The following is a 27402-nucleotide window of genomic DNA, read 5'->3' as shown; positions in this document are numbered from 1 at the left end:
CAAAAACTAATGATGTACTGTATGGTGACTAACATAACATAATGAAAATTTAAAAAAAAATCCAGAAATGCCAGGAATCAGAAGAAATTCATGACTGTTTAGAAGAAGTTACAATAATGGCTTTAAAATTCTTAATTCCACTTAACAGTTATTAGGAACTGAACATATACATAGCTGATAAGCTGATCATTTCTCATTGTTTACACTTGGTACCACCTTAGGCCTACTCACTCTACTGAGTTACTGTAATTGTCTTCCGGCAGATCTCCCTGCTCCTTATCTTTTCTACTCTCCAGCTTTTCTCAGTGTAGCAGAGTGGAAATACTAGAATGTAGGGGTAGGTCATGTCACTTCTTTGCTCAAGTCCTCAAGTGGTTGCCATGTCAGCTTGAGAGCTGAAACTTTCACAAATCTCCCCCCATCTCCAAGTCTTCTCTGTCTTGCTCCTTCTGCTCCAGCCTCAGTGGCGTTTCTGTCAGTCCTTGAACACTCCAGGCACGCTCCTGCCTTGGAGCTCTCTGCACTGTTTTTCCGGAGAGCTCCATGGTGCGTCCTCTTGCATTTTAAAGTCTACTCCTATCTCCTTTTTTGCAGTGAGGTCTTCCCTGACCACTGTATTTAAAATATTACCTTCTCCCCTGCCCCACCCTCCCCATCAGCCTTTCCTTATTTTCTTCCTAGCACTTACCACAATCTAATATACCTTATATTTTATGTTTTTAAATTTTGTTTCCCACCACTAAAATGGAAGCTCCATGAAGGCAGAAATTTGGCTCTTCAGTTCCTTGTTGTACCTCCAGGCTAAGAACAGAGCTCAGCTCCTAAGAGGTACTCAGTATTTCTTAGTAGTATATAAAAACACAGGAGCAAGTCTGGGTAAGTTCTGATATGGGCGTAAGGGCTGCAAGGCATGCACATTCATGGTTTCTGACAATTTAAGCAGCCTTGGGCATACTACAAATTACTTTCCTGTGCTGAGCTAAGCAGCAAAGAAAGCTACCTTGATAAACTAAAAAATTCAATTTCTACCTCACTGCCATGACCTTCCATTGAGGCTAGAAGTAACCAGAGAGGGCCTTTGGTACTAACATCAGCAACGATAAAGCTTCTCTACTGTTTTACATAAGTGGGTCTGTGGCTCTTGTTAAGTCTTTATCACCCTATAATTACACCTTTCACACAGAAATACTTTCCTTACAGTTCTTGTACCCTCTACTGGAATCCTCAAACATAGCTGCAGATTAATCTTATTACCTCACTGCTCAGAATCCTCCAACGGGGCTCCACTGATTGACTTTTACCTCTTAAATCCTATTCACCATTATTTTTCCTCATAAAACCTCTATTATTCTAGCCAAACAGTTATATTATTTCCTAAATGTGTCATGCCCAGTTCTGTCTCTCTATGCTTACCTGTGCATTCCATTTCCCTGGTCAGGAGAAATTTTCCATCTTTTCTTTAAGGGCTACCTCATTTACCATCTCTAAATTCCTATTACATGTACTCTTTTTTCCACTTGGCTCTTGGCATGTTAATTTGTAGTATGGAATTTTTAGGTTTATGTCCTGTATCTAGTTGTTTCACTAACTAGATAAGTTCTTTGAAGACAGGGATTACCTACACCTAACACAGTGCTATATACATGGTAACATCCTGAAAACTACTACATGTGTTTATAAACAACTCCAGTTCTTTGAGGCTGCTCCCTGTTGCTGATAGTCTTTCAGATTATTGCCTTTAGCACTTATGAAAGTTCTCAGGAACTTGCTGAAAATTAGGTTTATTTAAAACAAGCCTAGAAAAAAAAAAATAAAAAAAAAATAAAACAAGCCTAGAAACCAAAGTGGTAACTTTTCCATATTAATAAGTTATATTCACAAAGGAACATGGCTCGTCATAAAAATATCCCTCAAATTATGTTACCTATAACACTTTATAGCAAATAATTTAAATCAACAATACATGCTTTAAATATACATTACCATAATGTGAATTTCCACCTCTCTCTTTGAAAGCAGTTCCTGAAGGAGCTCTATTGCATCTGGTTGCCAGACATTCCCAACCTATTTGGGATTAATAAACTCAGATTATTTCATACTTTCAAAAAATATGACAGAGAAGGTAGATGAAGCAGCCATAAACAGGTTAACAGTAGATAACAGTATAAAATATACAAGCAGCTTTAAGAGAATATTATGGGTGATATGGCAAAAATAATCTGAAGAAACTAATAATTTGCCTGAGCTTCCCCTATAGTTCTCTTGAAGCATTTTATGCTTTAAAAATATAAACCTACATTAAAAACAAAGCATCACAAAACTTTTTTTAAAAACACACCAATATGCCACTGTGGTACTCGTCCAATGCCTATAATATGTATTTACTAAGGAGCAGTGATTGCTGTGTTTTTATGTTAAGAGGTTGACATGGCAAAGAATTGGGGCCTCCTGCCAAAAGCCACTGAGGAGCCTCAACCTGCCAATGCCATATGAAAGCTATTTGGAGGTGGATCCTCTATCCTGGTGAAACCTTAGATGCCTGAACCTCTGGTGGACATATTCATTGCAGCATCACTAGGGATCCTTAGCCAGAGAAATGTATGAGGGAAAGTAAGTTTTAGCTTAATGTGTTATGCAGCAAGAGATAATTAATATGCCATTCCTTTATCTGATTTCCAGCTTCGAAACTGTTATGATTTTATTTGATGAAGAACTCACTAAACTTTAACAATCTTACACTTTCCCATCTATGAAGATATTAGGTCTCCTTATTCAGATGATTTTTTATATCCTTCAGCATCATTTTGGAGTGTTGTTCATAAAGGCTCTTCAGCTGTCTTATTAAACTTATTTCTATGTATTTTATTATTTTTGCTGCAACTAAAAGGGATATCATCTTATATTCTAATTTCTAGAAAATTACTGTTAATAAAAAAGACAATATTTAAAATTAATCATCCCACAAATTACAATTTACTCACAGGTTTGGTATTATAGAGCTGACATGGAATACAAAACTGGGGTGTATCAGGATATAGTAAAATAGGGTAAAGATGACACTGTGGAATCTTCTCAGTGAATCCATGATCTAAATATTGTACCTGAAATAGGACAGATAAAATTTATAATTTAAATTTACTATTAAAAACTATGGGCCAGAAGGGACTCTTCGGTATGAAAAAAAACAACCAAACAGATATCTTAGAAAAATATCTGAATCTGGATTTGAAAAATCTCCAGGAAAAAGAAACACAGAATTTCCTCATCCCACCGTGTATTAAATTTCATTGTCAAAAGTTTCTTTACACATAAACCAAAGCTTTTTTTAAAAATGGAGTCTTATTAGATTTATAAATTCCTTAAGAATTTCTTTTTGAAGACAATTAAATTTTGTTTTGTTTTTCTAAGTATTTTAGCACTGATTTACATTTAATAAAGGAATATATTGGGGTTTTTTTGTTGAATTTTAGGAGTTTTTTGTACGTTTTGGATAATAGTCCTTTATCAGATGCACCTTTTGCAAATATTTTCTCCCAGCGTGTGGCTTGTCTTCTCATTCTTTTGATGCTGGCTTTCACAGAGGGGAAGTTTTTAATTTAAATGAAGTCCAGCTTATCCCTTATTTCTTTCATGGGTCATGTCTTTGGTGCTGTATCTAAAAAGTCATTACCATACCCAAGGTCACTGAGGTTTTCTCTGGTCTCTTAGGATTCTATAGTTTTGTGTTTTACATTTAGGTTTGTGATCCATTTTGAGTTAATTTTTGAGAAGGGTGTAAAATTCTAGATCCATTTTTTTTTTAAAGATTTTATTTATTTATTTGACAGAGACAGAGACAGCCAGCGAGAGAGGGAACACAAGCAGGGGGAGTGGGAGAGGAAGAAGCAGGCTCATAGCAGAGGAGCCTGATGCGGGGCTCAATCCCACAACGCCGGGATCACGCCCTGAGCCGAAGGCAGACGCTTAACCGCTATGCCACCCAGGCGCCCCTAGATCCATTTCTAGATCCATTTTTTTTTTGCATGTGGATGTCCACTTGTTCCAGCAGCATTTGTTGAAAAGACCATCTTTGCTTAGTTGTATTGCCTTTGCTCCTTTGTCAAAGATCAGTTGACTACATTTACACGGGTCTATTCTAGGCTCTCCATTCTATTCCACTGATCCATTTGTTCATAATGCCACAATGTCTCAATTACTTTAACTTTATAGTGAGTCTGGAAGTCAGGTAGCATCAGTCCTCTGACTTTGTTCTTTTCCTTTAATGTTCTGTTGGCTCCTCTGGGTCTTTTGCCTCTCCATATAAACTTTAAAATCGATTTGTTGATATTCACAAAATAACCTCCTGGGATTTTGATTGGGATTGCATTGAATCTATAGATCAAGTTGGGAAGAACTGACATTTTGACAATATTTAATCTTTCTATTCACGAACACGGAATACCCCTCTGCTCCTTTTGATTTTATTCATCAGAGTTTTGTAGTTTTCCTCATATAGATCTTCTACATATTGTTACAGTTATACCTAAGTATTTTGTTTTTGGGGTTGCTAATATACATGGCATTGTATTTTTAATTTCAAATTCTACATGTTCATTGCTGATCTACAGGAAAGTGATAGATTTTGTATGTTAACTTTGTATCCTGCAACCTTGCTATAGTTGCTTATAGTTCCAGGAATTTTGTGGATTTTCTTGCATTTTTTATGTAAACATGTCATCTGTTTATCTTTTATTTTATCTTATTGCATTAACTAGTACTTCTAGTATGATGTTGAAAAGGAGTTGTAAGAGGGAACATCCTTGCCTTGCTTCTGATCTTATTGGGAAAGTCTTGAGGTTCTCACCATGAAGTATGATGTTAGCTGTAGGTTTTTTGTAGTTAGTCTTTATCAAGGAGGAAGTTCCCCTCTATTCCTATTACAGTTTTTTAGCATGAATAGGTGTTGGATCCTCTCAAATGCTTCTTCTGCATCTACTGATATGACCATATGATTTTTCTTTTTAGCCTGTTAATGTAATAGATTAACTGATTTTCAAACGTTGAATCAGCCTTGAATACCTGGGATAACTTCCATCTGGTAATGATGTAATTATTTTTATACATTGTGGATTTGGTTTACTAATATTTTGTTGACGAATTTTGCATGTATATTCCTGAGACACTGGTCTGTAACTTTCTTTTCCTGTAATGTCATTTTCTGGTTTTGGTATTACAGAAATTCTGGCCTCACAGAATGAATTAGAAGTCTTCTCTATGCTTCTATCCCCTGAAAGAGATTGTAGAGAAGAGGTAAAATATCTTCCTTAAATATTTGGTAGAATTCACCAATGAACCCATGTGTGTCAGGTGTTTTTGTTCTAGAAGGTTATTAATTACTGACTCAATTTCTTGATTAGATATAGGCCTATTCATATTTTCTATTTCTTCTTGTGTGAGTTTTGACAGATTGTGTCATTCAAGGAATTTGTCCATTTCATCTAGGTTATCAAATTTGTGGGCACAGAGCTATTCATAGTATTCCTTCATTATCTTTTGATGTGCTTAGAATCTGTTGATATCTCCTTTCTGATATTAGTAATTTGTGTCCTCTTTCCTTAGACTGGCTGGAGGCTTACTGATTGATCTTTTCAATGAAACAACTTTCAATCTCACAGATTTTCTTTCTTGATTTCCTGTTTTCAATGTCATTGATTTCCGCTCAAATTTTTTTTCAGCTTATTATGGATTTAATTTTGTCTTTTTGTAGTTACATAAGGTGGAAACTTGGAAAATTGATTTTAATCTTTAATTTTAATCTTTTCTAATCTATGTATTCAATGCTATGAGTTTTCCTTTAAACACTGCTTTCTGTGCATCTATAAGTTTTGACATTTTATTTTATTGAGGGGGGCAGAGAATCTTAAGTAGGCTCCACACTTAGTGCAGAGCCTAATGCAGGGCTTGATCTCATGACCTTGAGATCATGACCTGAGCTGAAATCAAGAGTCAGATGCTTAACTGAGCCCCCCCAGGTGCCCCTCATAAGTTTTGATGTGTGTTTTCATTTTCATTTAGTTCAAAATATCTTTAAATTTCTCTTGAGATGTCCTCCTTGACCCATGTGTTATTTAGAAGTTTGTTGTTAAATCTCTATGTATTTTGGGATTTTCCAGTTATCCTTCTGTTACTGATTTCCAGTTTAATTCCATTCTGGTCTGAGAGCACTGTTTGATTTCTACCCCTTTAAACTCAAGGTCTGTTTTATGGCTCAAAATGTGGTATATCTTGGTAAATGTTCCATGTGAGCTTGAGAAGAATGTGTATTCTGCTGTTGTTTCATGAATTAGTCCAGGGATGCCAATTATATCCAGTCGACTGATGGTCTTTTTGAGTTCAACTATGTCCTTACTGATTTTCTGCTTGTTGGACCTGTCCATTTCTGATGGAGGAATGTTGAAGTCCACAACTGTGATATTGGGGACATCTATTTCTCCATGTAATTCTATCAATTTTTACCTGATGTAGGTTGACTCTCTGTTGCTAGGCACATACACATTAGGATTTTAATATCTTCTTGGAGAATTGACCCCTTTGTCATTATGTAATGTTTTTTTTTTTTTAAAGATTTTATTTATTTATTTGACAGAGATAGAGACAGCCAGAGAGAGAGGGAACACAAGCAGGGGGAGTGGGAGAGGAAGAAGCAGGCTCATAGCAGAGGAGCCTGATGTGGGGCCCGATCCCATAACGCTGGGATCACGCCCTGAGCCGAAGGCAGACGCTTAACCGCTGTGCCACCCAGGCGCCCCGTTATGTTATGCTTTTTAAAAAAAATTTTTTTTAAAGATTTTATTTATTTGCCAGAAAGAGACAGAGAAAGAGAGAGAGCACAAGCAGGGAGAGTAGCAGGTAGAGGGAGAAGCAGTTCTCTGAGGAGCAGAGAGCCCGGGAACTTGATCCCAGGACTCTGCAATCACAACCTGGGCCAAAGGCAGACGCTCAACTGACTGAGCCACCCAAGCATCCCTGTAATGCCCTTCTTTATCTCTGATAACTTTCCTGCTTTGAAATCTGCTCTGAAATTATTATAGCTACACCTGCATTCTTTTGATTAGTGTTGGCATAGAATATTTTTCTCTATCCACTTATTTTTAATCTCTATGTGTCTTATACTTAAAGTGTGTTTCTTGGGGCGCCTGGGTGGCACAGCGGTTAAGCGTCTGCCTTCGGCTCAGGGCGTGATCCCGGCGNATGGCTGGATTAATATCCAATGTACTTGTTGCTGCAAATGTTGGGTAATTGCTCTTTCTTCTCGCTGAGTAATATTCCATTGTATATATGAACCACATCTTCTTTATCCATTCGTCTGTTGAAGGGCATATCAGCTCCTTCCACAATTTCGCTATTGTGGACAATGCTGCTATGAACATTAGGGTGCATATGGCCCTTCTCTTCACTATGTCTGTATCTTTGGGGTAAATACCCAGTAGTGCAATTGCTGGGTCATAGGGTAGCTCTATTTTTAACTTTTTGAGGGACTCTGGGAAACAAACTGAGGGCTTCAGAGAGGAAGGGGGTGGGGGATTGGGATAGGCCGGTGATGGGTATTAAGGAGGGCACATACTGCATGGAGCACTGGGTGTTATATGTAAACAATGAATCATGGAACACTACATAAACAACTAAGGATGTACTATATGGTGACTAACATAACATAATAAAAAATTTTTTAAAAATCATGGGGCGCCTGGGTGGCACAGCGGTTAAGTGTCTGCCTTCGGCTCAGGGCGTGATCCCGGCGTTATGGGATCGAGCCCCACATCAGGCTCTTCTGCTATGAGCCTGCTTCTTCCTCTCCCACTCCCCCTGCTTGTGTTCCCTCTCTCGCTGGCTGTCTCTATCTCTGTCAAATAAATAAATAATATCTTTAAAAAAAAATCCAACGTACTTGTTACTATTTCCTATTTGTTGCTTTTGTTCTTTGTTCTTATTTTTGTTTTCTACTGTCTTTCTGTCTCTTGTGGGTTAAGCTGAGCATTTTATATTATTTCATTTTGTTTCTGTTTCTTTAAAAAGTATACCAATTATACTTTTTAAAAAGCATTACATTACATCAAAACTAATGATGTATTATATGTTCGGTAATTGAATTTAAATTTAAAAAAAGAAAGTTGCATTCTCCACAGGGGGAAAAAATAGAAAGCATTTTTTAGTGATTTCCATTCAGTCTGCTATAATACTGAATTATTATTATTATTTAACATTTACACTGAATCCAAGTCTACTTTCAAATAACATTATACCACTTTACAGGTATTATGAGTACCATATAATAAGAAAACAATCCTAATTACTCTCTTCCATTCATTGTATCATAGTCATTGATTTCACTTATATTTAAGCATGCATATATGTATGCATACGGTATATGTATATGGTACATACATATGTAGTTGAATATTGTTATTACTTTGAACTATTATGCTACATTAATTAAGAATAAGAAAACTACAAGTTTTATTATTTATTTTTTTAGAGAGTGAGCACAAGCAGGGAGGGGCAGAGGGAGAAGGAGAAAGAGAATCTTAAGCACACTGCACAATTAGCGTGGAGCCTGATGTGGGGCTCAATATCATGACTCTGAGATTATGACCTGAGCCAAAGTCAAGAATCAGACACTTAACTGACTGAGCCACCCAGGAGCTCTGCTACAAGTTTTATTTTATCTTTACTATTCCTTTTTCAGTTCTCTTTATGTAGATCTGAGTTTCTGACCTTTATTATTTTCCTTCTAAGAATTTCTTTTAATATTTCTTGCAAGGCAGGTCTACTAGCAACAAGTTCAATTTTTGTCTCTCATTCAGTTTGAAGGATAATTTCACAGGGTACAGAATTCTAGGTTGGTGGGGTATTTTTCTCAAGATTGCAGATTATTTCTTTTTTTTAAAATTTTTTTTAATTTTAATTTTTTATTTTTGATGTAAAGTTCGATGATTCATTAGTTGCGTATAACACCCAGTGCACCATGCAATACGTGCTCTCCTTACTACCCATCACCAGCCTATCCCATTCCCCCATCCCCTTCCCCTCTGAAGCCCTCAGTTTGTTTCTCAGAGTCCATAGTCTCTCATGCTTCATTCCCCTTCTGATTACTCCCCCTTTCTTTATCCCTTTCGTCTCCTACCGATCTTCCTAGTTCTTCTGTTCCATAGATGACAGAAACCATATAATTGTCTTTCTCTGCTTCAATCCACTTTCTTCTTTGTATGTTTTCTGAGAAGTTGGATGTAACTTTTATCTTTCCTCTACAGGTGAGGTGCTTTTTTCCCTCTGGCTTATTTCAGGATTTTTTTCCCTTTAACTTTGATTTTCTGTAGCTTAAAATGATATGCCCAGGTGTAGTTTTTTTGTTTGTTTTTTTGTTTTTGCATTTATCCTAGTTAGTATTCTCTTAGCTCCTGGATCTATGGTTGAGTGACATTAATTTGGGGGAAATTCTCAGTCATAATTGTTCAAATACTTCTTTATTCTCCTACTGGTATTCCCATTATACATCTCCCGTATCCTTTTGTAGTTGCCCCACAGTCCTTGGGCATTTGATTCTGTTTTTTCAGTCTTTGTTCTCTTTTCAATTTATAAGTCTCTATTGATATACATATCATCTGAGTCCAGTCTGCTAATAAGCCCACGAAATGCATTCTTCATTTTTGTTTACGTATTTTGATCTCTACTTTTCTGTCATTCCTTATTGTTTTTATCTCTCTGCTTACACTGCCCATTGTTCTTGCACATGGTCTACTATATCCATGAGAGGCCTTAGCATATTAATCCTAGTTGTTTTACATTCTCATTCTGATAATTCCATCATCACTGTCATGTCTTGTTCTGATGTGTGTCTGTCTTTTCCAGTTGTGTTTTCTGCCTTTCAGTATGCCTTGTGATTTTTTCCTTTTTAAAAATTAAAATTTATTTGGGTTTAACTGATATATAACATTATATTAGTTTCAGGTATACAACGTAATGACTTGATATTTATATATACTGTGAAATGATCACCACAATAAATCTAGTTAATATCCATTGCCTTACATAAATTTTTTTTGTATTAGGAAAACTTTAAGATTTATTCTTAGCAACTTTCAAATACACAATATATATCATTAAGTATAGGTACCATGCTGTACATTACATCCCCATGATTTATTTTATAGCTGGAAGTTTGTACTTGCTGATCCCTTTACCCATTTTGCATGCTCCCAACCCTCCACCTCTGGCAACCACCAATCTGTTCTCTGTATCCATGAGCTTAGTATCTTTTTATATTGATAGTATTTTGTTTTTTATATTCCACAAGTAAGTGAGATCATACGGTATTTGTCTTTCTCTGACTTATTTCACCTAACATAATGACCTCAAGGTCCATTCATGTTGTAGCAAATGGCAAGATTTCCTTCCTTTTTTTATGACCGAATAATCTCCCACTGTATGTATGTATGTGTATACACACACACACATATATGTACATATATACATAATGTATATATACCCCATTTTCCTTATCCATTCATCCATCAATAGACACTTAGGTTCTTTCAAAACCTTGGCTATTGTAAATAATGCTGAAATGAACATGGGGTTACACATATCTTTTTCAGTTAGTGTTTTCATTTTCTTCAGATAAATACACAGACGTGGAATTTCTGGATATGATAGTTCTATTTTAATTTTTTGAGGAGCCTCCATAGTGTTTTCCATAGTTACTGTACCAATTTACATTCCCAACAACAGTGCACAAGGTTTCCCTTTTCTCCACATTCTCACCAACACTTATTCATCTTTTTGGTAAGTCATTCTAACAAGTATGAGGTGATACTGTGGTTTTGGTTTCCATTTCCCTAAAGATTAGTGATTTTGAGCACATTTTCACACATGTGCTGGTCATCTGTACGTCTTCTTTGGAAAAATGTCTATTCAGGTCCTCCATTTTTTAATCAGATTGTTTTTTACAATTGTGTTGTATGGGTTCTTTATATATTTTGAATACTAGTACCTTATCAGATATATGACTTATAAATATTTTCTCCCATTTGGTAAGTTGCCTTTTTCATTTTATTGATGGTTTCCTTCGCTGTGAAGAATCTTTTTAGTTTGATGTAGTCCCAATTGTTTATTTTTGCTTTGGCTACCTTTCCTTTTGGTGTATACAAAAAAATCACCAAGACCCATGTCAAGGAATTATTGCTCGTGTTTTCTTCCAGGAGTTTTATGGTTTCAGGTCTTACATTCAAATCTTTGATCCATTTTGAGTTAATTTTTGTGTATGGTGTAAGAAAATATCGTCCAGTTTTATTCTTTTTCATGCAGCTGCCCAGTTTTCCCAACACCATTTATCGAAGAGACTGTCTTTTCTCCAGGATATATTCTTGGCTCTTTTGTCATAAATAATTGACTATATGCATGGGTTTATTTCTGGGCTTCCTATTCTATTCCACTGATCTACATGTCTATTTTTATGCCAATATCATACTGTTTTGACTAATTTTTTTCTTGATAGCTGTATATGATGTACTATATAAAAGAAACTGCTATAAATAGGCCTTTAATAATGTGGTAGTAAAGTGTGAAGGGAGGGGAAGTGTTCTGAAGCCCTATGATTAGATCTTAAGTCTTTTAGTGACCCTGTGACTCTAGATTGTAAATTTCGTAAGTGTTTCTCAGTTTTGTTATCCTCTTTTAGGTATAGGAGAGGATGGATAGAATGGGCTGGAGTTGGGTATTTCCTTTTTTCCACTGGAAGGCCAGAGTTAACTGGAATTGGGTACTTTCCTTTCTCCTAGGTCAGTTAGGCTGGTAATATCTTAGCTGGTTAGGCCCTGGTTAACTAGTTTTCCTGAGGGCAGGCCTTTTTACAAAAAAACAGAATGCTCTGGCATATTTCAAAAGCTCCTGATGACAAAAGTATGAAGGGATTTTTTTTCCTCTGTATTTATTGTGAGAATCAGGTCAAGCACCTGAAGGTAAATGCCACAGAATTGTGGGGGGCCTTCTGAAGACTGGGTCTCTCTGAAGTTTTTAACTTTCAGAACTGTCCACACTGAGTCTCCAGCAATACCTCAATTCCAATTTCAGTTTTAAGTTTCTGCTCCTATAAGCTGTGACTCCCTATATTTGCCTGACTCTAATCTTTGGAGCAGTGGTTTACTTTGTATACACCCTCTTTTATGGATTCAAGGAGTTGTTGATTTTTCAGTTTGTTCAGCTTTTTACTTGTTAGAATGATGTGGGAACTTCCCAGTTCCTTACAAATGCAACCAGAACCCAGGAGTCTTCCAATAGCCTGTCTTTGAAATGCTTTATTTATGATAATTCAACTTCTAAATTTAGTAATAAGGAACGTCAGTAAGTTATTTCTTTTGTCCCAATGTAATGAAATTAACATATCACTGCTTATTTGGGTTGGTTTGGCGATCAACATTTTAAAAAACGAAACAGAACTGAATGAAAGGTGTCTGAGTACATCATAGGTAGTTAGGGTAATGTTTCTTCTTCTTCTTCTTTTTTTTTTTTAATTTTCCTTTTAGGTAGTCTCTACACCCAACATGGGGCTCAAACTCACAACCCTGAGATCAAGAGTTCCCTGCTTCACTGACTTGAGCCAGCCATTTGCTCCTAATGTAATATTTCTTAATGCAGATCATAGGATAAATTTTGAAAGCTATCAGGTTAAGGAATGAAAAATTTATTGTGTTTACTTGAAACGTAAAATGATCTTAGGAAAAAAAAGTAATGATTAAAATACCAAAGTACTTTTAAATAAAATTTTAAAACAGAGATCTTAGTGTGAGAAAAAATAAAGTTCACCACCATCTTATTTACTTGGATATGTAAAGTTCATGAATTATGATAACTTAATAAAAATTGGATTTTATTTTACTTTTATATTAAAAAGAAAAGGGGTTACCTGAACAATTCAAATGTATGTGAAAATGGACTCATTTGCATATAAATACATGAATAACTTTAAGTATCCTTATGCTTAAATACTGAAAATTTGAAAGCCATTTAAAATCAGTTAAAGCTTGTAATCCAGCAGGAGAAGCACATGGCTTAGATTGGAAATTTAGGAATCAGATGCATGGATATGAATACCAGAATCACTACCCACTGATACGGTGACCTTGGGCATGTCACTGGATCTAAATGTTAATTTTCTTATTAGTAAAATGGGAATAATCTACTTCTATGATAGTTGGAAACAAATTATAAAAATATGAATGCACACATGTGAAAGAATCTTAAAAACCTAAAGTGCTATGTAATTGTTAGGTATCATCATCAAGTAGGTAATAAAATTCTTGTTCAAGTAGAAACAAAAGAGTTTTCTTAATTTTTCCTCCCCTCCTAAAACTAAAAGTCTCAAGTGCTAAATGTCTTATGAAGTACTTTATCAGTTTCATTGCTTTACTTAATTCACCGTAAATGAAGGTATTTTCATCTATATTTTTATATACACAGTTTTTCAAAATACCCAATTCTTTCTGAAGCTTTTGCATGAAACTCAAGTAGTATTATCTCAGTATTCTGGAAAGGTAAATTAACTGTTACTGTGAAAGGGTAAACAGGCTGGGCTGCAAACAAATTTGCCAAGGAAATATATAACATATTGAAAAACGAGTTGTTTTACTTAATACTATGTGCACAAATTGGGCTGCCATTTACAAATAAGTGGTACCATTAAAGTACCAGAGGCCAGATCTCTACCTGGAAATGGTTTTTGGTTATTCAAGTTAATAAATATACTTGAAGATAAAAATTCTTATTTATTTTTTAAAACATTGCATTTTTTTTTAGAAGATTCTATTTATTTGAGAGAGAGACAGAGAGCATGGGGGGGTGAGGGGCAGAGGGAGAAGGAGAAGCAGACTCCCTGCTGAACAGGGAGCCTGATGCAGGACCCTGGGATCATGGCCTGAGTCAAAGGCAGACACTTAACCGACTGAGTCACCCAGGTGTCTCAAAAATTCTTATTTATTTATTTATTTATTTATTTATTTAAGTAATCTCTATACCCAATGTGCGGGCTCAAATCTATGACCATGAGATTAACAGTTGCACACTACTAACTGAACCAGCCAGGTGCTCCGCAAATAAAAATTCTTGTTACAAATACATGTGCAATGTATCTGACTGGTCTTCCTACAAGACTGATCTCATTAATAAATGTTTTAATCAAAGTTTCTTGTATTTAGACTCTGAAGACCACTTAACATTATAGCATTTAGCCTTAAATTAGTCACAAAAGGGTATCAGACTCACCTTGATAGTGCCACCAACAACTTCCATTACCTTGCCTCGATACCACATAGTATCTGATCCTCTTACTGCACAGGCTTCTCCCTTTTTCCAGAAATAAGGCTCCAAAAGACCAAGGCATTTTAAATTACTTTGAATTTCATTCATCATTTTTATTAGCTCGAATTCTGAAGAAATTATTAAACATAGAAAGCATTTAGGAAGAATTTACTACCATTTTCAATATGAAATCATCAATAACCTTTAATAATTTCACCACCTAGACAATAGCATAAGTAGTTAACAGAGCTTTAATAAAGATCTAATTCAGTCAGGGTACCTGGGTGGCTCAATGAGTTAAACATCTGATTCTCATGATCTCATGGATTGTGAGACTGAACCCTGCCTTGGGTTCCAGGATCAGCATGGAATCTCCCTGAGATTCTCTATCTCCCTCTGCCCCTCCCCTCATGTGCCTGTGTTTTCTCTCTCCCTCTCTAAAATAAATAAATCTTTAAAAAAAAATCTATTTCAGTCAGTAGCTTCTATATGTTTCAAAACATACTACTACTAACATGTAAATAACTATTCTGTTCTCTGGTTATAAAGGCAAGCATTATTTGGGAGTAAAGCAGCATTAAAAGCTCTAAACACATACCAGATAGCCTAATATAAAAGAACTACCACTTTAAGATAATGCCATTTTGCCAGCATACCTAAGTCAAAATAGAACACAAGTTAGGTAAGTTACTTGATGCTTAGATAGATACAGCATAATGCTGGGATATAAAATTAAAATTCTAATGTTGCTACTTACTGCTAATTGGATCATTTCCATAGTAAATACATAACCCCATAAAAGATACCACTGAAGGCAAGGTGTGGGGTCAATTCCCATAACAGTTCTACCACTCTAGTTGTGTAATTTTGGGTTGTTCCTTTACCTCTGTAAGCTTCAGTTTATTCTATAAACCTGGTATAACAGAACTTATCTCCATTATCAATATTGCGGGGGATTAAATGTAAAACATCCAGAATACTGCCTGACAACATAACAGTCAACCAGTTTTAGCTATGACTATATGAAGGTCAAAAAAAGTTTCTGGATTAAGTACTACTGCTAGAGGTCTCAAACATTGCTCACTTCTAGAACAGTCAATTGCATAGATTTATTTTTGAACTAAAAAACAGTATTTAGTAGGTCAACAAATGAGACAAAAATTTCAACAAATTCACAGCCTCCTATCCATATGGAGTTAATGGAGCTTTAAGACTCACAAGTGCTAGAGTCACTGTCAGTTGTAAAGTATTCTGGACACACCCAGGTTGTAGTAAGGAGATACTTGCACATAAATCTCAGGAAGGACTTGAATATTCTCAAAGGGCCCCCAGACTCCAGTCATTCAGTGTGATTTTTTCCCTCATTCTAAATGAATATAAACTTTTGTATCTTTTTTCTTAGAGAGCCTCCAGACTTGTATAAATGCCAGGCCTTACGAACCTGAAACGATCCCCATGCTTACCTTACACCCAGTGTCTATTCCCAGTGTTTCAATAAATGATTTTTATGTGAAAGCACTTTGCTTGAGTTATTTCATTTAATGTCACCACAACCCTGTGAAAATGAGGTTAAATCTTGCCCAAGGTATTTCAACCTATACCTTACTAGAGCACTGGAGCTGCTAGCTACTCCTTTTACTGATTAATTCTACATAACATAAAAGATATTACCTGACAATTTAGGTACTACAAATATAGTTCCATCATCACCAACGCAGCTGACAATTGCCTCAAATATTTTCATGTTGGGAATAGCTGGTGGTTTATAGCATCCAGTGGTTTTTGGTTCTGGAATTTTCTGCTGAAATTCAGACACCCTGTATTCACTAATAACATCAGCAGCTTTTTTGTCAGGGTCAAAGTTAATCTTAATACACTTAGTAACCATTGAATTGTCTTGTTCCAAGGGGTTTTCCAGAGATTTCTCAGATGATGAATGGCTGTTATTTAATTTTTTAATTCTGTAATATCCAAAAAATATTATATCTAAACATGAGCAAATAAAAACATTTTGTGGAAAACAATATAGAAAGAGCCCTTCAAATATATTGGAAATTTAAAGAATATATTTACTTTAATCTAGGATATTTTAGTCTAATTTGTTACATAAAAATAAGCATAATTTAGGTCATAAAATCTTTTTTTAAACTGTAAGCTTGACGAGAAAAAAAGTAATAAATTTCACTTAAATGTTTTAAATTACTAACTCGTATTTACATGTTACTCTGTCTTAAAATCTCATAATAAGTATGTTACCAGTATTGTAAAATTAACTAGATATTAAAGGGAAATACAACATCTTCAGGTTGATTCTAATGTAGTCCACAGATAGAACATGCGTATGTTCTACCAAAATAATACAAATATAAGTCCCTTAATAAACAATACAGTACTATTGAGAAAGTGGTAATATGCTATATTCATTCATAATTTTTTTTTACTTCCTGTCATTCCCGTCCAGTTAAAAAAAAGAGTATGCCTGCTATAAAAAAAATCCTAGGAGATATTGTTTACTTTAGTAGAATTGTAGCAGATTTTTGTTTCCTCTACTTTCTTGTATTTTCTTTCAAAAGGAGATAAGCATTTATGAAATAGCTACATAATTTTTCAACTAAGATTGTTCCCACTTGGTCCCCAGCCTTGTAGCTAAGAGTTTTAGTGCTGTAAAAACAGTAAAGAACATCACAGTGGCAGATGTTAGCAGTATTAAGTTGCCTAGCATTTTTCACTTTAACATTTATCAAGGAATTGCTTTAGCCTAAAGCCAGTGAACCCGAAAAAAGACACACACAGGACATCTATACACAGAGCCTAGCTGTATGCCAATATCTAGGCAGTTAGGCCAGCATCTACCATGCCTAGCTAACTACTTCATGTTCCATTTTATTTCTGATTTCTCATTCTCCTTCCATTCCAACAGGATTGGGGTCCTAGTCCATATAAATTAATATATAATAATGCAAGATAAAAAAGAAATCTGGCCATGTATGGTACAAAGTGGCTACTTGGAACATGTGTTTGCAATTCCAATATACCTTACACCCAGAAGGAACGATATGAGGAAGCTAGGGCTATAGTAATATCTTAATCCTTTGCCCCTTGGTAATTGATACCTTAAACCACAAACTTACTACCTGAAAGGGCTTTAAATGTAAATATTATTCAATTACTTTTTTGCTATCCACTTGTTTCACATAAACACATTCTGGTATATACCTACAACAATTTCCAACATAAAGCTTAAAGATTTATGTCTAGGCAAATTGTGTAAGAGGGCTCAAATCTGGTAACCAACTATGTAATTCTCTTTTCCTTTGGTTTTGAGTGTAAATGCAAAAAATAAAATATAAAAACAAAAATGCCAGTAGGGATTTAAATATGCAAAAGCTAATGGACCTGAATAAAGAAATTAGTAATCCTGAATAAATTTACTTCTGAATTATCTCTTCCAAGGTTAGTTTATAAATCATTAAGAGCAAGCAAGATGAAATTCAGGTTTGAAAGCACACAGATATGAAGACGTACATCGGCAAATAAGAAGCCTTCATTATAAACTGATGTTAAAAAAAAAAGTCTATACCTCCTTTCTCTCAAAGCCAAACCCTTTTTAATCAAATATTTAGAAACATCAACACGCTCTCCTTTTTCATCTCTGCAGAAAATTTTCACAGGTAATGGCCATGTTGTATTGTTTTCCTGCAGTGATTTAAGAGCAGAGTAAATATTAAACACTAAAAGGAAACCTTATAAACAACATACTTCTTACAGGCATTTCCTCCACATTTATCCAAGCCAGAAAAATAAATTTCCAGTCAAGTAATTTTGATATCTTATCAGAGAGAAAAAACATGGAAGAGAGTCAAGGGGGACAGACAGTTGGTTTGTGAAGTATGTCAGGAAGACTTTCCTGTCAAGGTGAAACTTACCAAAAGCGTGGGTGTGTTTAGGGGGAGGCCAACTGAAAACTTTTTTTTTCACCCAGGATGGGCTGGGGAAACATAAATTCTCTATTCTCCTCAACTCTTGGTAAATTACAGAATTGAAATGTATTTTCCCAGGTGTGTCTTGTGTGTGTGTGAAAAGGAAGGAAGGAACTGCACGACCTATATTCTGCTTTGATTGGAATTATGAAAATGGAGAAGGTACACATAGAAAAAGTAACATCATTAATACAATAAAAAGTATCAGATTAAAATAAAAGGAAGAATATTTTTAAGTGTTCTGAAAAATATATCCTCTTCTCAAACCCATACTCCTATAAACACACATTTTTAATGACATACAATCAATACAATTTCACAGGAAGCCTAACTTCTCAGTTTGTAAAGAATAACAAAAGGCTTCCGCAATGCACTCTAACATACATGCATTCTGCTTTTTAACATGCAAATTATCAACTCAAGGTTATTACTTTAGAAATGTTTTGNTTTCACAGGAAGCCTAACTTCTCAGTTTGTAAAGAATAACAAAAGGCTTCCGCAATGCACTCTAACATACATACATTCTGCTTTTTAACATGCAAATTATCAACTCAAGGTTATTACTTTAGAAATGTTTTGATTAATTCATACATTTATTATGGGACATCTATTATCAAACAGGAGTTATAACAAAATAAGACAAAAAAAAGGACTGCAAGGGGCGCCTGGGTGGCACAGAGGTTAGGCGTCTGCCTTCATGCTCAGGGCGTGATCCCGGCGTTCTGGGATCGAGCCCCACATCAGGCTCCTCTGCTGTGAGCCTGCTTCTTCCTCTCCCACTCCCCCTGCTTGTGTTCCCTCTCTCGCTGGCTGTCTCTATCTCTATCGCATAAATAAATAAAAAATCTTTAAAAAAAAAAAAAAAAAGGACTGCCAAAAAAATCCAAANTCCCACTCCCCCTGCTTGTGTTCCCTCTCTCGCTGGCTGTCTCTATCTCTATCGCATAAATAAATAAAAAATAAAAAATCTTTAAAAAAAAAAAAAAGGACTGCCAAAAAAATCCAAATAGTTTGCTGTTATTTTCTCAACAATAAATTATAGAAAACACCAATGAAATATTCATTACTTATCTATTATAATTGTTTACCCCACTACACACCTGTAAGATTATAGTTGCTACAGCTCCAGTCAGGTACAATGCAAGACAGTCACAAGCTGTCGCTGTCCACTTGTCACTCCCACCAGTTGGTCTAAAACAACAACAAAAGACAACTTGTTTTGCAACAAACAGCATAACATATAGAAATATAAAAGAACCACTAGATGTATATATTCATATATATATGAACAAACTACATATGTAGTGAGAAATCAATTTAACTTTGTGTTAACATGACTTGTTATTTTCACAATTTTCTTTCCTGTTTTCATATCTTTTTGTGCATTCCTCTATTTTACTTATGGACCATATCATATGCTAACTTATGTATAACTGTTCTGCAGCTATTCTGAGAACCCTTAAAAAAGGTATATTTTAAGTATTTTTTTTACATATTATGTACATTTCATACATGCTGACTAGACTATAAACTCAGAAAGCAGGGATAATGTATTATGTGTTATATCTATCATCATATCCCTAATGCCTAGGATAGTGCCTGACACACAAGAGGACACTTCAAAATTATTTAACGGATATTTAAAAAGAACAGTCCCTTTGCAGTGATGATTCCACTGCCCAAACATTTTTGGAAGTTTTTCTCCGGAATTTATATCTAATATGAATTGCTACCCATGAATAATAGCCTCACTAATTTATAGAAAACTTACTTTTTAATATTTGTGGTAAAAATGCTCAGTAAATATTTACAGATTAATGAAAAGCAGAGTATTCAGCTTCATCATCTATTTTAGTTTGCAGAATTGAAACTAAGTGACTTTCTAACCATCAAATCCACCTCCAAAGAATAAGAACTAATACCACTAAAGAGACTACAAGTATCATAATGCAGGCTCTGAAGGCTCTCTAGACATGGTTTCTAGATCTGGAGTTTCATTGCAGCTGACCCACTGACTAAATAACCATAAATGGCTCATATGAATGAACTAACAAAATCAATTGTGCATGTAGTCTGACCAAGTAGGATTTAGTAAATGTGCTACATTATTTATTAAGAAGCCCAAACAGTGTTCTTATGAGTTAAGAAACTTAAATTGTCAGTGACTCCTAGAATTATTATGTTTTTTATTATGATGGTATTTAGATAAAAATCAGTGTCAACATTAAGATTTTACTATGATCTATTACGAACATACGCTTTGTAAATATTAACTTTAAAACATGTTTTTTTAAGAAAGATGTTATTTATTTGTNTTTTATTATGATGGTATTTAGATAAAAATCAGTGTCAACATTAAGATTTTACTATGATCTATTACGAACATATGCTTTGTAAATATTAACTTTAAAACATCTTTTTTTAAGAAAGATGTTATTTATTTGTGAGCGAGAGAGAGAGAGAGAGCACACAATCAGGGGGAGCCGCAGGCAGAGGGAGAAGCAGACCCCGCCGAGCAGGGAGCCCGATGCAGGACTCCATCCCAGGACCCTGAGATCATGACCTGAGCTGAAGGCAAACACCTAACCAACTGAACCACCCAGGTGTCCCTAACTTTTAAACATCTGAAAGTACTTAAAACATTTAAAAAAAATCTTTGGTCTGTATTCATAAAACTATGTTTCAGTTGGGAAAGATGAAAGTGGAAATTAGTAATTGTAAAGGTTGCACAACATTCTGAATGTACTTAATACCACTGAAATACACACTAAAAATGGCAAATTATATGTTATGTGTATTTTCCTAAAATAAGAGATTTCTCAGAAGGGTGGTAAAACAGTGATTAGAGCTCCAATTCTCAATTCAGACCTTATTTATAATTCTAGCTCAAAAGTTATAGATGCATTACTCTAGATAATTACTTAACCTCTTGAAGACTCAATTTCCTTATCTATAAATAATACCTTATCTATAGCTTTAAGGTTTATTATGAGGATTAAAGTAATGCTTATAAAGTAATTAATACAGGGTCCCAAAGTAGTTAAGGTTAGCTATTATTAGACTCTTGAAATAATGGTATTCCATTAGAGTCCAAAAGCTATAATCCAAGATATGTACAGAAATACATTCTCTACATTACTGGATACAATTAAAGGACTGATAGATTTCTGTTCAATTGTTCGATTGAACTGTTCAAGGTAGAAGTGAAAACTAGGATAATATTTTTATAGTATGTCAGCCTGAGATTTCCATTCCAGGGCATTAAATTCTTTCAACTGATAGAACAAATTTGGTAGATATGGTCCCACAGTCACTATTACTAATCCCAGGCAGTAGGAGAGGTACCTGTAAGATTAGAGAAATGTTCTGTGTAAACAGGTGGATCATGGTAACTACTACTATAAGCTCTTCAAGGACTTTAAATAAATGGTTTACCAGCAATTAGAACAGAGAGGGATCACGAGAACAAGGTACCCTATTGGGGAGACCAATTTTAATGCCATGTAAGGAAATACTAGTGGCTGAAGTTGCCTGATAAAGAAACAACCTCCTTTGAGAGATATACTTCACAGCACTGAAGTCAGCAGGTCTTGAATGTTCATTTATTAGGTCTGGTATACAAAGAATTACTGTCATGATGCCTCTGATATCTTTGAGTTCCAAGTCTATGATTCTATAATTCTTTTATTTTTATTAAAGTATAATTAAAATACAATGTTATACTAGTTTCAAGTGTACAACATATTGATTCAATAATTCCATACATTACTCAGTGCTCACCAGGGTAAATTTGTCACCATACAATATTATCATAACATTATTGACTATATTCCCTATGCTGACAACTTTTCATCTCCATGACTTATTTATTTTATAAAGGGAAGTTTGTACCTCTTAATCCCCACTATAAAATTCTATAATTCTTGTTACAAAGAATTAGATTTATTTCCATGGATTTCACAATGAAGAACAGTTCCCTAGAAGCAGGAAATTGCCACTTCTGTATTTTTCAAACAGAAAACCAAGAATAATATACACCCATCCTGAGTCTCAAGAATGTACTAAGAACAAATATACATCAATAAATGGGACAAACAGGTAAGTTCTTAAAAACATAGAATCTTCCAATACATAATCAGGAAGAAATAGATAACCTGAACAGACCAACTGGTAGTAATGAAATTGAAGCAATAATAATAATAAAAAAAAACCTCCCAACAAACAAAAGTCCAGGACCAGATGGCCTCACAGGTGAATTATACCAAACATTTAAGGAAAGGATAATAGTTACCCTCAAACTATTTCAAAAGTTAAATAGGAAGGAATGCTTCCAAACTCATTCTACAAGGCCAGATATATCATGGTACAATCACCTCACACATCTTTATGTACTCATCTATTGGTTGACAGTGGGGTTGCTTTCATGTCTTGGCTATTATAAATAATGCAGAAATGAACACAGGGATGCATATGTCTTTTTGAATCAGTGTTTCAGTTGTTTTTTGATGAATATCTAGAAGTGAAACTGCTGGATCATATAATGGTTCTATTTTAAGTTTCTGAGGAACCTCTATAGTGTTTTCCATAATGACGGCACCAATTTATATTCCAACCAATGGTGCATCAGGTTTCCCTTTTCTCTACATCCTCACCAACATTTGTTATTTCTTGTCTTTTTGGGAATAGCTATTCTAACATGTGTGAGGTGATATCCTATTGTGGTTTGCCCATCTGTAGCTCTTCTTTAGAAAAAATGACCTAAATGAGACTTGAAACCATAAAAATCCTAAAAAAGAACACAGGCAGTAATTTCTCTGACATTGGCCATAGCAAAATTTTTCTAGGTATGCCTCCTGAGGCAAGGGAAACAAAAGCAAAAATAAACTATTGGGACTACACCAAAATAAAAAGTTTTTGCACGGCAAAGGAAACAACCAACAAAACAAAAAGACAACCTACTGAATGGAAGAAGATATTTGCAAATGATATATCCAATAAAGGATTAGCGTCCAAAATATATAAAGAATGTGTACAACTCAACACCCAAAAAAGATATAATTCAATTAAAAATGGGCAGAAGACATGAACAGACATTTCTCCAGAGAAGACATCCGGAGGGTCAACAGACATGAAAAGATGGGCAACATTACTCATCATCAGAGAAATGCAAATCAAAATCACAATGAGATATCACCTCACACCTGTGAGAATGGCTGTAATAAAAAACACAAGCACTTGTGATGAGCACCAGGTATTGAACCACGATTCTGTACACTTGAAACTAATATTACACTGTTAACAAACTAGAATTTGAACAAAAAGTTAAAAAATAAAAATAAAATGCATAAATAACATACAACCCCCCCCATAAGAATAACGTGTTGGTGAGAATGTGGAGGAAAAGGAACCCTTGTGCACTGTTGGTGGGAATGCAAACTGGTGCAGCTACTGTGGAAAACAGTATGGAGGTTCCTTAACAAATTAAAAATAGAATTACCATAAGATGCAATAATTCCATTACTAGGTATTTACTCAAAGAATCCAAAAACACTAATTCAAAAAGATATATGCACCCCTATGTTTATGGCAACATTACTGATGGTAGCCAAAATGTGGAAGTAACCCAAGTATCCACTGATAGTTGAATGGATAAAGAAGTCGCATATACATACCATGGAACATTACTCATCCATAAAAAAGAATGAGATCTTGCCATTTGTAGCAAGGGTAGACCTAGAGGGTATTAAGCTAAGTGAAATAAGTCAGACAGAGAAAGACAAATACCATATGATTTCACTTATATGTGGAGTCTAAAAAACAAAACAAATGAACAAACAGACTCATAGATAAAGAGAACAAACTGGTAGCTGCCAGAGGGGAAGGGTGAGGGGAGATGTATGAAATAGGTGAAGGGGATTAAAAGGTACAGTTTTCAGTTATAAAATAAATTAAGACAGAGGCTGTAACAACTTTGTACGGTAACAAATGGCAAGTAGACTTATTGTGGTAACCATTTTGTAATGTATATAAATATCAAATCACTATATGGTATACCTGAAATGAATATACTACTATATGCCAATTACACTTCAATAAGTCTTTTTAAACAAACCTAACCATAGTACCATCAATACACCTAAAAAAAATTCCTTAATATCAACCATTCAGATAGCGTTCATGTTTTCCTGATGTTTCAAATCATTATTTTGAATTCTTTCCCTTACGATTTTTTGTTAAAGAAACCGAGTCATCTGTTCCACAGGTTCCATGACTGGATTTAGCTAACTGCATTCCCATGGTGTTTTAATATGTTCCTCTGTCCCTTGAATTTCCTTTAAATTCGTAGTTAGGTATGCAGTATTGATCAGATTCAGGTTTCTAATTTTTCAGCAATACCATTCATAGGTGGTGCAATGTACTTCTATCAGGAAGCACATAATGGCCAATTTTCATTTTGTGATGTTAGCAACCACTGACAATCACTGTCCAGACTCCTTAGTTTATTAGGGTTGTAAAATGGTAGAATTCTAATGATATCATTCTTCCTTCATTAGCTGGAATACTTACAAAGAACCACCTCCCCTTATCAACTAATTGATTATTCTGAGATACAGATAGTATAGAAAAAGCAAGACAAATTTTCATTTTCCTTATTCCCCAGTTTCAGAAGAAGGAGGCAGTTCCCTAGAATCCTGTGAAGGTGACCAATAAGATCTTTTTTTTATTGTGTTAGTCACCACACAGTACTTTTAGTTTTTGATGTAGTGTTCCATGGATTCATTGTTTGCATATAGCACCCAGTGCTCCATGCAATATGTGCCCTCCTTAATACCCTTTACCGGGCTAACTCATCCCCCCACCCCCCTCCCCTCTGAAACCCTCTGTTTCCCGGAGTCCATAGTCTCTCATAGTTTGTCTCCCCCTCTGATTCCCCCCCTTCATTGTTCCCTTCCTTCTCCTGATGTACTTCATGCTATTCCTTATGTTCCACATATAAGTGAAACCATATGATAATTGTCTTTCTCTGCTTGACTTATTTCACTAAGCATAATCTCCTCCAGTTCCGTCCACGTTGATGCAAACGTTGGGTAATCATCCTTTCTGATGGCTGAGTAATATTCCATTGTATTTATGGACCACATCTTCTTTATTCATTCATCTGTTGAAAGGCATCTCGGCTCCTTCCATAGTTTGGCTATTGTGGATATTGCTATTATGAACATTGGGGTGCATGTGGCCCTTCTTTTCACTACATCTGTATCTTTGGGGTAAATACCCAGTAGTGCAATTTGGGTCATAGGATAGCTCTATTTTTAACTTTTTGAGGGACCTCCACAGTTTTCCAAAGTGGCTATACCAACTTGCATTCCAACCAACAGTGTAAGAGGGTTCCTCTTTCTCCACGTTCCTCTCCAACATTTGTTGTTTCTTGCCTCGTCAAGTTTTGTCATTCTAACTGGTGTAAGGTGGTATCTCATCGTGGTTTTGATTTGAATTTCCCTGATGGCTAATGATGTTGAACATTTTTTCATGTGTCTGTTAGACATTCGTATGTCTCTTTGGAGAAGTGTCTTTTCGTGTATTCTGTTTTTTGACTTGATTGTTTTTTTGGATGTTGAGTTTGAGAAGTTCTTTATAGAACAGTTTATATTTTAGAGGACTTTTGTTTTAAATCTTTTGGATTTTTGTTCTTTTTTTAATTTTAAAAGTTTGTCCTCCTTTCTGTCTCGTATTTCTTTATATTTTATTTATTTATTTGACAGAGAGAAACAGAGAGCAAGCAAGTGCACACACAAGCAGGGGGAGGAGCAGGAAGAGGGAGAGGGAGAAGCAGGCTTTCTGCTGAGCAGGGAGCCTGATGTGGGGCTTAATCCCAGGACCTTGGGATCACGACCTAAGCTGAGGGTAGAAGCTTAACCAAATAAGCCACCGAGGCGCCCCTCTGTCTTCTATTTCTCTTAAGGCATTATTAATTGTGTATTTGCTTTTGTGTTTTTTTCCTAGTTTAGTCTGTATTTCTGATATGATTTTTAAATTTTCTTTTATTTCTAATTCTTTCTTGAGTATTGTCATTTCTCATTTCAAATTTCCTTTTTCAATAATCAATCTTATTTCTGAGTTTTTAAATTTTATGTTATTCTTAAGTGTCTATAATTCTCTAAATTTTTTAGTTCGTTTTGAAATTTTCAGTTTTATTTTTTTGTGAGCATGCCTTTTTGGTGGGTTTCCACTGCCTTTAGGGGTATTATTTGGCTTTTTATTCCTTTTCTCATAATAGTTCGTATAGAAGTTGACTGTAATTCTTTCTTTTCCTCTTGTTTTAAGTGAAATAAAATTTCCTGTGCTTTTAGAAGGAAGAGGTGGATCACAATTGCTTTCCTAGCTTCATGGCTCTAGAATTCTCTGGTGTTGTTTTCCCAAAATGACAGAAAATATGGCCTCATATTTTGGTACCTTGCTCCTCTCCCCTACTTTTGTCTGCATCTTTTCTTCCCTTGGCCCTATTGTCTGACTTACTAAAATTAGGCTCTATTCCCAATAGTTTCTACTCAGTATGAGGTCATGGAAGAGAGCATCAGTTTACTTCCAAAGGTTATATGGCTATGGCTCTGGTACCATGAAACTGTGACACATAATAGATCTTTAGCGTCCAACTATGAAGAGCATCTCACATTACTCCCTTCTCAGTTTTGGTTGCTGTTCTCAGATTGGCTTTCATGTTCCAGTGAAATACCATTCTCCATCAGCCTTCCTTCCACACCAATGCTGATAACCCTAATGGTCCATAATGGCATGGTGTGCCACATCTGTTTGTATCTGGGGGCTTACAGAGGGAAACCTAGTTGATTACTTTTATTGTAGAGACTGTGTAGTCTTTAGTTTTGCTATCCAAGTTGCTCTGTGTTTATGGTAAAATTCTACTAGACTCAAAAACTATTTCATGCCACTTTCCCAGAATCCTCTCTAATTTACTTTTTGGTAATTTAAACATTTTGGCTTTCCATGCAATGCTGAGCTTATGAAATACATATTATTTCTATCTGCCTATGTCCCTCAAGTTTCTTAATATTTAACACTTTGAATTCTACCT

At 35.2% G+C, this 27402-nt stretch overlaps 1 protein-coding gene across 1 annotated transcript in view; it reads right to left on the bottom strand.

The window, feature by feature from the left end:
- RNF17 (ring finger protein 17) overlaps nucleotides 1-27402 on the bottom strand; it is a 114642-nt gene that overhangs the window by 28146 nt on the left and 59094 nt on the right. Inside the window, exons 23-28 of the mRNA XM_011232890.3 lie at nucleotides 19412-19502; nucleotides 17912-18027; nucleotides 16003-16292; nucleotides 14296-14459; nucleotides 2982-3101; nucleotides 1984-2064 (exon numbers count right to left, since the gene is read on the bottom strand). Coding sequence (XP_011231192.2) covers nucleotides 1984-2064; nucleotides 2982-3101; nucleotides 14296-14459; nucleotides 16003-16292; nucleotides 17912-18027; nucleotides 19412-19502 — 862 coding nt within the window. The remainder of the gene's footprint in view (nucleotides 1-1983; nucleotides 2065-2981; nucleotides 3102-14295; nucleotides 14460-16002; nucleotides 16293-17911; nucleotides 18028-19411; nucleotides 19503-27402) is intronic.

The sequence above is a fragment of the Ailuropoda melanoleuca genome, chromosome 7, assembly GCF_002007445.2.
Source record: "Ailuropoda melanoleuca isolate Jingjing chromosome 7, ASM200744v2, whole genome shotgun sequence".
NCBI classification, from domain to species: Eukaryota; Metazoa; Chordata; class Mammalia; order Carnivora; family Ursidae; genus Ailuropoda; species Ailuropoda melanoleuca.
Note: the sequence above shows the minus strand (reverse complement) of the source record. Positions and strands in the feature narration are given on the sequence as shown.